The sequence below is a fragment of the Psittacula echo genome (genome assembly GCF_963264785.1).
Source record: "Psittacula echo genome assembly, chromosome: 1".
NCBI lineage: Eukaryota > Metazoa > Chordata > Aves > Psittaciformes > Psittacidae > Psittacula > Psittacula echo.
Window position 1 is genome coordinate 25,314,836 of NC_137735.1, and position 12,401 is coordinate 25,327,236.

At 40.9% G+C, this 12,401-nt stretch overlaps 1 protein-coding gene across 3 annotated transcripts in view; it reads right to left on the reverse strand.

The window, feature by feature from the left end:
- The window catches only part of RFC1 (replication factor C subunit 1), a 38,450-nt gene that overhangs the window by 1,024 nt on the left and 25,025 nt on the right, over positions 1 to 12,401 (reverse strand). For all 3 annotated transcript variants that reach the window (XM_080639040.1, XM_080639039.1, XM_080639041.1), the window contains 16 exons: positions 11,338 to 11,425; positions 10,956 to 11,242; positions 10,502 to 10,609; positions 9,790 to 9,969; positions 9,355 to 9,459; positions 8,641 to 9,037; positions 7,717 to 7,826; positions 6,042 to 6,156; positions 5,489 to 5,577; positions 4,304 to 4,441; positions 3,767 to 3,862; positions 3,505 to 3,603; positions 2,916 to 3,070; positions 2,686 to 2,803; positions 1,622 to 1,767; positions 957 to 1,170 (listed from right to left, as the gene is read on the reverse strand). In XM_080639040.1, coding sequence (XP_080495166.1) covers positions 957 to 1,170; positions 1,622 to 1,767; positions 2,686 to 2,803; positions 2,916 to 3,070; positions 3,505 to 3,603; positions 3,767 to 3,862; positions 4,304 to 4,441; positions 5,489 to 5,577; positions 6,042 to 6,156; positions 7,717 to 7,826; positions 8,641 to 9,037; positions 9,355 to 9,459; positions 9,790 to 9,969; positions 10,502 to 10,609; positions 10,956 to 11,242; positions 11,338 to 11,425 — 2,445 coding nt within the window. The remainder of the gene's footprint in view (positions 1 to 956; positions 1,171 to 1,621; positions 1,768 to 2,685; positions 2,804 to 2,915; positions 3,071 to 3,504; positions 3,604 to 3,766; positions 3,863 to 4,303; positions 4,442 to 5,488; positions 5,578 to 6,041; positions 6,157 to 7,716; positions 7,827 to 8,640; positions 9,038 to 9,354; positions 9,460 to 9,789; positions 9,970 to 10,501; positions 10,610 to 10,955; positions 11,243 to 11,337; positions 11,426 to 12,401) is intronic.

The window sequence follows — 12,401 nt, forward strand, 5'->3', positions numbered from 1 at the left end:
ACGTAGAAGAGGACACTGTCTATCTCAAAAGGACATAACATCTAAGAGCTGTATGGTGACAGCTCATTTTGAGTCCCACATAATCCTTATTTGGAGCATGCATCTTCAGATGATTCTTCTTTAGTCCTCAATAATTTCAGCACTGTTGTTCTGCTGCCCCCAACCCAAGTCACACACACCAAAGCACTCTCAGCAGCACTGGACACCTGTCACACTGGAGCAGCATATGCAGACAAGGTCCAAGCACCCAACAGTAGCACTGCTTTAGTTATCACAGGGAAAATCCTTTTCTTTCCCTGAGCACTTGATCTGGGATGGGGAGACCATGGTTCAGCTCTCACACCACCCTAGTCTGTAGTAGGGACCTCAGCTTAAGCTCACCTTATACCACATGAGGGTCTCAGCTACGGGAGTGGACTAGGTGGATACTGGAGGGGCATCGCACAATTCCCCTCAGGTTGGGCAGTTGAGTCTCACTGGACTGTGAGAGATGCAAGCTGCAAGCAGGCTCTTAATTCAGTGCCCACACCATAACAAATGTGGTGCATCCATCCTCCTTTGCACACTGGTGAGTAAGGCAGTGCTGTGCTGTGCATGAAGGGCTGATACAGCTTATAGCCAGGGGCTCCCTCACAGAAAGGCAAAGCATTCCCTTTTCCTTCTGTGTTCCACTTCCATACCCCAGACACAGCTGACTCCCAGCACAACTTTACACCAGGGACAACAGGCATAAGGTTCCAGAATGAAGGAGGCCTCACTATCTTTTAGGACCTACCCCTGAACCTTTACTAGTATGGTTTGACAGCTGATTTACAAAGACTACTATTAATTAGGTTACAGTTACTAAGCAGCTGCACCTACTTCAGCCTTTCAGCAGCACATCCATACCACAGCTATTATTCTGATTTCTTTTTAAAGATACCAAAGGAAAAAAAAAAATCACCAGTGAGTTTTACCTTGGGATCCAGCTTTGAGAAGGCACTGGGTTTGCCTCCCCACATGCTTATTTCCATGATATTGTCAACATCTTCTTTCATCAAGCAGTAAGAGTCCATGAAGGTTATAGCTTGCTGTACGCCATCTGCTCCAAAGTCTTTCAAGGGCTGGACAAGCGCATCCCGCAAATACGACAAATACTCCATGTTTACTGTCCTCTTGCATGTCTGGGTTCTTTGTCAAATTAAAAGTAGTAAGTGGATGTGTACACCGCCACTACTCAATTCTAAATGCAAGCTACCTGTAGGTAAAGCCCTCAGCAAATAGACAATCAGGTGCCTTGAGAGCTAACTGCACGTGGTACTGTGCCACTCCTGCCATACCTGCACTGGGGATGACATGAGGTATTCAAACACCAGTCTGGGGAAACACATCCCTGACTGATAAACAACAGTTTCAGGGCAGAGGAAAGTCACAGTGCTGGTGACTTAACTAGAAATATTTGCAGTATGACTGCTGACCAGATTAAACACTAAGAAAGTGACACCAGCAACACAGGAGCATTTCCACAGATTGTACATAAAGTCTGTACCAAGCACAGCAAGAAATTAATGGCAGGTAATGAACTAGACAAGAACTAGATATATAACATATTTGATATAAACCAGAGGAAGGCCAGTGGTACCTGAGACTCATGTGCATTCCCAGTTCTTGAATGATACGATCATGTTTACCCGTGGATGAAAATTTCCCCAACCAGCTGGGAAAGACAGGAAACTGGGACATGGACCCTCTCATCAGCTCCCCTGGGAGAACACTGGCATAAACAGCCTGAAAAAAGTAACAGACATGCCCAACTCAAACCACAGTGAATTAGTCTCACTGACACAATGACATACAACCCCACTTGTCTGCATGAAAGGGAGTAGTACAGTTCCAGCTTATTTTAAGAGAACTCTTTCTTGGTTGCTTGTTTCTCTTCAGCCCCTCTTAGGGCACAACTTCACCTTTTGTACCACCCCGTCTGTTACCATGTTCTAAAATATCTGCGAAATTATCTCTGTTTTAAAAGCCATTTAAAGAAAAAAAGACCACCCTTGTTTCTCACATCCAGTATGGAGTGCAGTCAGACAAACAGCTGACCACGCAAATAACTGCTGTCATCTCCAACAGACAGATGTGGTGAAGGAGGTATTTCTGAAGAACACCACAAATCTACACAAACTCAGCCAGGCAGGTTCCTAAGCAACTTATCAGTCTGCACCTGTGCTAAGCGTGGGGTGAATTAGACGCACTCCAGAGATCCCTTCCAACTTAATCTATGGTACATTCTCTAATGCCAGTGATAATCTTTCAAGCACAAGTCTTGTCAATGCTTCAGTGATCAGTGAAGAGTAGTGACAAAGATTCGATCCTTTGTGCTTTTGAGAGATACCAGCCTGGTGAGAGACTGGGATAGAAAGCACGTAAAACAGAGCAGGCTCATAGCTACACATCAGAAGTGGTGTGTGCCATGTGCTCCTATGCTTAAGAACGATGGGACAAGGTTTTTGTAGTCTCAGAAGACTTCATCTCAAGATAGAGTGTGGGTTCAACAATATGAATATGGGAAACTGCTCTCACTAGCAACACAACAACCCTGCATGAAGCATGAACTTCACAGGTCATAAAAATTGTACTGAAACATCAATTTCAACAGATCAGTCTTTTATACTGGACATCAGTAAAGGACATGAGTCCTGTGCTCACCTGTGTTGGAAGAAGATTCCAGTTTTGCTTGCTACGAATCTGTCTGTCCACTATATCACCATCACAGATACTATCAGCTGCTCTACTCAAGAGCACCAAGTGCTTTTTCAGATTTCCTCTGGAAAAAAAACAAGTTGACTGTATTACAAACCAGAAATACCCAGACAGGTTTTAGTCTAGTTTTACGCCTCGACAAAAGCCTATGTCAATTTGGGTACGGAATAACTCACCCAGCAGCAGCTGGTTTCACGTGTACATAGTTCTCTTGGACAAAGAGAGGTGCTAGGGAATAATCGTGGAAGAAAAGATCCAATTTGTCTATGAGAGACATACGAGAAGCCTCACCTCCAGCAGCAAAAACCTTCCGGACAACATCAAAAGGGCCCTAAGTAAATGGTATTTCACAATGTCAGTGGGTTGCAGGTCAACACAAACAGTAAGACACAGCTCAATATCAACAAAAGTACTTTAGTGATGGTACCCAACAACACCTGGACTCATCAGTACAAATTCAATGCTCAGTATTTCCTTCCTAGCACTTCACCAGTTCTGAGAATTCTGGTTTACTTCTGATATTAAGAAAATTATCTCTTAAATAGAGGACTTAGGATGAGCAATATGAGCTTCATAACTGCATCTTAGATAAGCGACCAACATCAAAATATATACTCACTCCTGGATTTACTGTTTTTCACCTGTCTTTGCCAATTTTAGAGCTCCCTGCATCTAGGCTGTTAGTGCTTTAGAAGATGCTTATAAAGCTTAGTGATTATATTAGAATGTACGACAGTAAAAGCCAATCCAGTATTTTACACTTACCAATTTGGTATCCTTCTTGGCTCTGCTGGCATCAGTTTTAGCCTCATCATAACTCAATGATTTATCTTTTGCACACCACATATTAAGGTTATGTAAAACCTAGAGAACAAGATTTACAATTTGGTAGCATTAAATGGAAGACTCAAGTAGAAAAAAAGTCTCATCTCTATACATAACAATACTGTTCAAATAGTATGCTGAAGTCAAGGATGTGTATATTATGTGCTATCTGAATGGACACTGATGTTTAATTGGCACTGACCTGTCTGATGTCCTGATTGGCTGCCAGGATTATCTCTTGCATAGCAGGTGGTGGAATTTTTAAGCCTTCTTTAAATGCTATAGACATCATGGCACCCTGCGATACACACATTAATTGTCATTAGAGAATTCTTGTGAGTTCTTCCCCCTACAGAACACCCTGACACCTCTATGAAAGAGCATTATCATATCCCTCTAGGTTTTTAAAGCATATATAATTTAAACTTTCTCTCAAACACAAGTCACCCCATGAGTCATCCCAAACATAAGCCATCCCTTTTTTACACCATGTCATTGGTGTAAAAAAGCACACGGTCATTAAAAAAAAAAAAAAAAAAATCTTTGGATGTATTTAAGATAGACTTCTAAAATGTGAAAGGCTTTGGGATATTTCATTCTTTGGGAAGAAAAACTCAACCCATTTTGAAAAGCCATGAAGTTTTAGGTGGTGTTTCCAATTTTGTACAAGTTCTGCCACATGAAGACAGAAGTTACTGATGGTAATCCAGTGCAGCCCACACAGCCACAGCCTTCTTACCTTTATCTGTTCTAGACGAGGTCTCTGAAAACGAAGATCAAAACAGTAGTGGACCAAGGAACGCATTTTAGGATGGTTGCGATCGTTACACATACAGATGATGGGGACCTTTGTGTGTCTAATCAAACCTATCAACTCCTGTGATTTAAACACATTACAACAATTACATCAGATAACTCAGAAAACAAGAATGGCTGAAACGTAATACCAAGCAGCATTTATCCCCGCCTTAAATCAGACCCTTGAGATGTGCAAGTCTATAGAACTTTTCCTATTACAATCATGCTTCTACACAGTGAAAACCCAGCCCCTCTCCCCTTCTGCTTGCTGTTCTATTCAGCTGCAATAAATCTGCTGTCTACTCACTTCCACTATCTACTCCCAGCAATCATGTTTGGCCTGTTCTTCATGAAACAATGAAGATCAATAGCCCGGAGTGGAGCTGTTCACCTGCAGAGCTAGGTTCATTTATCTAAAGGCCAGTCTGACCTGGCCCGTGCCCAGAGGGAGCAAAGTGCAGTCTTTCTGACTGCATCCTGCCATAAACAATGGAGAAGCAGGAAGTAAAAAGATCAGCACTTTCCTGTTCAAAGAGCTCAGCCCTGAGGCTTCAGGATCACTAGGCATACCAGAACAAATTTTGCCTGCTCTAATGAAGGTGAAATTCAGTTCAGTTTCGTATTCCTGCAATGTAAAAGTCTCCATCTGAACTAAAGATCTGTTTTTGTCAAAGTACTGTATGTGATCACAGGAATCCTTCAGAATCTAAAACTGGAGCTGCTAAGGAAAACAAAGGATAATACTGCCTATGCCACATTATTTATTCAATGTTACTGCCTCTCAAAGACAGCAACCGTCCCAACCAGATTACAAACCTCCCACTGCAGGTAGGTGTCAGCTACAGAGACTTTAGGATCAATTAACCTGTACAAGAATAAACATCAAAAGCACACACACCCAAGTTCATCACTACAGGTGTCTTTTACAGAGGTATCATTTTTCCGCCTCTACCAGTGCGTAATCCTTCTTACAAAGACAGACATCTAAAAGAGGTCAGATAAACTACTCTAAAGAGACTTTCTATGGACCATGGGCTGAAAACAGCAGAGTGGCTTGAAATATTTAGTGCTATATATGGTATGCACTCTCTGCAATGGCATTAGCTAATAACTATAGGAGTTTCACCTGAATCCCTCCTCTGTCTTCATTGCCTGCCATACCATCCACTTCATCCATGATCAATACATGTTTCCCGCTAACTGATGAGGATGTGCCTGAAAATGAATATGGACAAAAAAAATGAGATGGAAATAAAATATGGACTTGCTCAGTTTTACATAATGCTTTATAGGTTAGATAACCCCATCTTAAGACAACTGATGTGGTGGTGAAACTCTTGCTCTACCACTTGATCACATGAATCTACGTTCAGAGAACAGAACTGACTATAACCTCGTGTAATCTTCCAAGAAACAAGTCCCATGCAACAGAAAAGCAACTGCAGAGTTCTTGAGCAGTTTGTGCAAATTAACAGTTTACACTACTAATAGCAGGATTTAATTCTACAATTGAAGATGAAATAAAACAGCTTATTAAATGAAGCCATCCTTATTAGAGCCAGATCCCTCCACGTGAGTAGTAAGTTAAATTCCTAACACTTGTGCAATAAGGAAGTTCTGTCTCTCCTGTAACCGAACTCTTAACACAACAAAAATCCTCCTTCAAACAACAGACATACCAGAACAGAAGTCTTTGATGCTGGTGTTGTTAAGTGATTCAGCAACTACTTCCTTCAGACTGTTCTTACTGCGAGTGTCACTGGCATTCAGCTCCACATAGCTATACCCCAGTTCCTAGTCCAAACACAAAACCACACAAAAAATGAGAACACAGATCAGTGAAAGAGCATACGTGTACTCAGAGGTCGTATCAGTATTTCAGTGTTCCAGAAGAAAGCTCTTACAACACTACTTTCACACCTGATTTCTGGCTTTGATTCCTTTCTCCCCTCTACTCTTTTTCTCTTGCACTCCAAAAATATTTATAATCACACATAATCACAGATACGCCCAAATGAGAACTTGGGGGCTGGGGGAGAGGGAGGAGGTCAGCACAGTTTTAGTTCTGGAAAATGAACAGAACTGCCACCAGGGATAGAAACAGAACTATAAGACAAGGCTGCCTAAACTCCATGGTATTTCCAGCTGCATATCAAAGTCTTATGCACACAGAAGCTGAAGAAAAGAGAGGCTTTTAACTATTTAACAGGTAGGAAACGCATCGCTCCCCCAGCAGTCTGAACACTTCAGAACACGGCTGGGCTGCATGAGAGTCCCTGAAAGAGCTTAACCCAGCCACTCCTTTATCCGCAAACTCCTCTGCCAGGGCCATGCCCCAGCACTACAGTGAGCTACACACAGCCTTGGTTTTTCAGCTTAAACAACCCGGTTTTGTTGGATGTCCCTGTGGGGAACACTGAAATGCTTTGCAAAGACCTGAAGCAACTGTGAGCAAGCTAGGCTGGAAACCAGAAGCAGAGAAGACCACACTAATGCAGAAATGAGCCCATGCAAGCACATCCAGCTTTTCTGCAGGTCTAGTTTTGGGTGCAGCATCAGTTTGCTGGCCCACACCTTTAAGGCAAAGGCAGAAGATTGGGAGTTACTCTATACAACTCAAATATTGCAGGAAGTAATCACTCCTTCCCAGCACACAGATCAGGTAGCTGACAATAGTTCTCTGGAACCCTTCCAAGCTGGTAATACCATATTCTAAACGAGTTCTTGTAATTCAAAGAACAAAAATACTCTGTGAAGTGTTACAACAGCATTATTAGTAAGTCAGCTTTCACAGCATTTCTACAATCTGGAAGTCTCGGCTGATTCTCATGACACAGTTAGTGGAACACAGTGTTCAAGTAAGTTAGGGAAAACTGATTTCTAAATTCAGATTTAGAAATTATCACAGAGTACTGTCAACTTCTCTCATTCCAAAGTACTATTTGAATTTAGAATGAGTCTGGGAAGCTGCTCTTTTTTACATATATAAAAGCCATGGCCAAGTCTTTCAAAAAGGTTGCCATAATTTGACTCCAACTAAATTCAGTTCAAATATTCTCCAACTTGTAGAGCTAGTGCTGAATGCTCAGTTTTTGTAAACCATCTTTAGTTGTTCAGCACACTGTGACATGCTTCCTCTCAGTATAACAGAAACGCAGATAGCCACTGCTATACTCTCACCCCAGACCTGACATAAAGGTATCTAAACTTCCACATCTTTTCATCTGTAACCCTGTTCTGAGCAGGTAGAACTAGGCTAGGGGAGACACTGGCCATTCAAGCGACACCCACCTGCACACTGTATCTGTATCCAGATACAGAATCAATATGGAACATGTGTCAATATGAACTCACCTTACAAACCAAAGAAGCTGTAGTAGTTTTACCAACTCCAGGTGGACCAGAAAGTAATGCTGCTTTAAAACCAGTACCATCATCTTTGCCTCCAGTTTTACTGTTCTTTGCTATAAAAGAAGATTCCAGGTTTACCTAGGTATGTATTACAAAACAAACGGCATATTTCTAAAGGTATCAAACATCACTGGATAGTTTTCCTTATTTAGGGCCTGATATTAACATCAAAAAATGCATACACATCTGCATCCTAACTATTTGAGGAAAAGCAGTTTAAACCATCATAATTTAAGACCTGCAGTGATTCTAAAATGAAAATAGAAAAAGCGCTATGAATGTAACACAACTATTTCAGCAATTTCCCCACAAACACGGAACAGTAAAAGAAACCATGCACCCAAACAAACTAAACTAAACCCCAAACACACCACAGAAAAATCCCACTACCCACTATGGTTGAAGTGAAACTTAAACACTATTTTAAACGCATTAAAAAGCTGTCTATAGGATGACTCACTACACATGACATGGAGTTGTCGTATGTGTCAGGCAGAACCAGGACCTTAAAAATTCATCTCTTCCCCATACATGACAGCAGCAGTTTAGACATGATGCCATCCTGTATTTTCACCATGTGTACAGACAGGTTAGCACTGGCCAACATTCTCCTGGTGAGAAATAATTCAATAGGCCATTTTAAGACATGGCTTTCTGTTCTGTTTTGGGGGGTGGGGAGTGGTAAGGTAACAACTGCTTCACCAAAATAAACCTCAGGCTCAACTGCTGCTAAAAATTCATCCAACTGAACCCTGACTCCTGATTTCTAGAGCTGCTCTGCTATCTCAAAGGCCCATATTGGTCCAGGGAACCAATCAGTGTGATTGGCATGGAGGAACACAGAGAAAAGTTAACCATGCTGGTCACCTTGTCCATCCTCCAAGGTATTCTTCTGCCAGTTTCTGAGCCATCGGAGCAGTTTATTGGCACAGCTTTGCTCACCCTGCTGTCCAATTACTGCCTTAAGAGATACAGGCTTGTATTTATCCACCCACAGCAATCTCTCTGTTCCATCTTCATTAACCTCAGAAGCCAAGTTCCCCTTCAGACAGAGGGCTTCTTTCTTCTCCTCAGTCTGCCTTTTAAAGTCTGTAAGTTTCCGCACAGCAGTGGTTTCTCTCCTGGCAGATTTGACGGTATCTCCTTTTTCAGGAGTAGACTTGCATTTTTTATTATCAGCTTCCCTTTTGATGGGGCTAAAATTCCTTTTTCCAGCGTCAGCCTTCTGTGGTGTCTTTTTAAGTCTTGACTCTGCTTTCTTTGCCTTAGGAAAATAAAGGTAACAAAATTAAAGGGAAATTAAAGAAAAAAAAGGCAAAAAAGCACACAGTAAATAAATGGGCTGTCTTTAAACAGCTCTGAACAGGAGTGGTTAAGAAAGTAACAAAACCCCTATGGCTCCCAAGAAGTCTTAAACACAAATAGAGAATTTTCACTTTCAATACTTTTAACCCAGAAGGTTGAACAGACAAGCACACGTGTTACTGGGACAGAAGACCAAAACGCCTTTCAGTTAAAGGAAACCAAAGGGGAAAAAAACCAGCCAACCAAAACCAAAACCTCAATTTATAATAAACAAACCTCTGTTTCAGCTGCCAGCTCATATTTGGACTTTTTGCCTGGCATAGTTCGAATGAGATCAAACAGGCCGTCCTCATCAACAATTTTTGTCCCTAAAGCTGATGCCTGGAGCAAAAGTAAGAATTAAAAAGGAAGTCAAGTTAGGAGTTACATAATTCAATTCAAAAGTGCTTTCCAGAAAAGACTATGTTTAGGAAACCAACAAAGAAAAAGGTTTTTATACATCAACACACACACACACACACATGCATATAAATAAATGTATATGTATATAAATAAAAAACAAAACCAAGCCCTAAAACATTAGGCAACTTTTGCTTTTAGCATGCACTTTATTTGTAGTACTGCCTTGTTTTGACAGAGATACTGAAAATTACTCAGATGTGAATAATTCAGAGTTTCACTTCTCTTTCGCTCAGGCACAGGAACACTCACCTTTTCGCATTTAGATTGGCCACAGTCTCGCCCCATAACCAGATAGTTTGTCTTCTTGCTGACATTTCCAGTGACTTTTCCACCGTAACGTTCAATCAGAGACTTGGCCTCATCTCTCTCAATACACTCCAGAACACCTGTAATTACGAATGTCAGGCCTTCCAAGCAGTTTTCAGCTCCCTGAGAACCAGAACATTGCAGAAAATGCCATTACCCGATGTAATTCTACCAAATACCTCTTCACCATGAGCTTCTTTAACCCCCTACTATGTCAAGTACCCCATGAAACTTCAAAAATAAGCCTATCATGCCCAGCTAGGTACTAGCTCTAGAAGTTCAAAAGCCATCAAAAGGAATAGCTAACCAACAGAACACACACTGTTTACCTGACCAACCACACTCATAACACTCTGTGCTTGAAGCACAGAATGTCAGTCAAATGAGAGTCAGCAGTCTTCCAACTTGAAGACCAGTAACTATTATTCATTATCATGACTTCATAAACCAAGTACTGAATTTAATTTCTTAGTATATTTCCTTACATTTAGTCACTGCTTTGGATTACAATTTAGCTTCTTCCAACACACACTTCCTATTTGAAAAAGACAGAAGTTTTTAAACAGTTTAGTTGATACTTGTAAGACCACTTCTAACAGTAAGTCTATGTTCCACTCCAGTTCAACATACAGAATTCTGGTGTAGCCAAACTTACCTGGGGTATTTCTTTGGAACCCAGCGCTCTTGGACCCTCACGATTAAGGAAGCTTCGGTAGGCTTGGTAATTGATTCGTTTCTTTTCAGAGTCCTCAGGACTTACAGACTTGGCCAGGAAACAAAAAAAAAAAAATGACTACACATATCACATATTTAAAACCAACAAAACAAACTCAAGCGTCACAGTTTAAGACATTTTTATGCACCTAAGGAAAAAGATCTAAGACTTGTTTTTAATTTATTAACATGCAACACTTTTCCAGCTTTTTCATGTAGTTTTACAATTGTTAGGAACTTAAAGCTTACCAGAATTCATATTCTTAAAAACTGCCCAGAAGAATCAAAGTACCAACTTACATCAGTAACACATAAACAGTAATAAATGAAAAGTATTTTCCTGCAAAAAAATGCTGACATTTCCTGGCATCTGAATTCACTTTGACAGCTCCTACCTCAGCCTTCTTGGGAGAAATTTTCTCCTTCTTTGGTGTTGTCTTTTCTTCTTTCCTAGAAGCAGTTTTTTCTTTTGATATTAAACTTTGAGCACCTCTTTCCTTTTCAGCCATCTCTTCTTTTTGTTTCAGAGACGCAAGCCTGGAGCTAGGTTTCAAAGGCAAGGTCTTATCTGTCAACTCTCTTGCTGTTCTACCATCAGATGACTGTGGGGATAAATGAGAGCCTTCTGAATTACGCTTCACAGCGTAATTTTCTGCTTCACCCATTGAGGTTGTTGCTTTCACTTGAAAAGAGGCAGAGGCAGGAGAGCACATATATAAGAATATATGTAGTTAATATTATAAATTGGTGAAATATTTTCTATATTCCGCATCCTACCTCTTTCTGATTGCTTATATTTTTCTTTCACATTAGGACTGCTCTTGATGCTCAACACTGTTTGTTCTCCTCTTGAATCTTTCCGAGCCTAAATAAACACACAATGCCAAAGTCAGAGATGCATGTCCCAAGATACTATTAAGTCCAGATCCCCGAGTTTTCCTACTGTTAAGTACAACAGACTGAATGACATCTAACAAAGCTAAGCCCTAGGACAAGTCAGAATACAATCTCTATCAAAGGCAGGCAGATAAGCAAATTCTGAACTCAGCCATGCACAGAAATTCCTTAAGTCAAAGACCAGACAGACTTCCAGGTTACAATAAATTTGAATCCTAACTGGTTACTGATTACCATAGAAGTACTAATACTTTCTAAATTCATATTAGCAATCCTAAATTCTAAGAGCCTTGAGGTACAACCCAGCAAATATCTTACTGTGCCTTACACCACAAGCTACGAGAACTCGGAAGACTCCCACCACTGGGGTTAGTCTCAAAACTCTCAAGATTCCACCTTTCACAGAATCACAGAATCCCAAGGGTTGGAAGGGACCTCAAAAGATCATCTAGTACGACCTCCCTGCAAGAGCAGGGTAACCTAGAGTACATCACACAGGAACTTGTCCAGCCGGGCCTTGAATATCTCCAATGTAGGAGACTCCACAACCCCCCGGGCAACCTGTTCCAGTGCTCTGTCACTCTCACAGTAAAGAAGTTTTTCCTGATGTTCACATGGAACCTCTTATGCTCCAGTTTACACCCATTAAAAGCAAACGGAGTATTCTCCTTCCTTTTATCACTCTTCAACTTGTGCCATTGACTTATTTTACTCAACCTAGTCCTTCTAAATCAACAGAGCTATGGCGGATCTAAAGCACATGTCCTCAGCAACACACTTCACTCCATTAGAACTTGGCATTAAAATGCCATTTCAACAGAAGCAGACAGCACAAAGGTACAATAATGCCTGTTGTCTGATTAGGAAGGATACTATTTACTGAGTGAGGAAAATCCAGGAGAAAAGTATGGAAAATAAATGCTTTCTTAACGTTTTTAATGCAT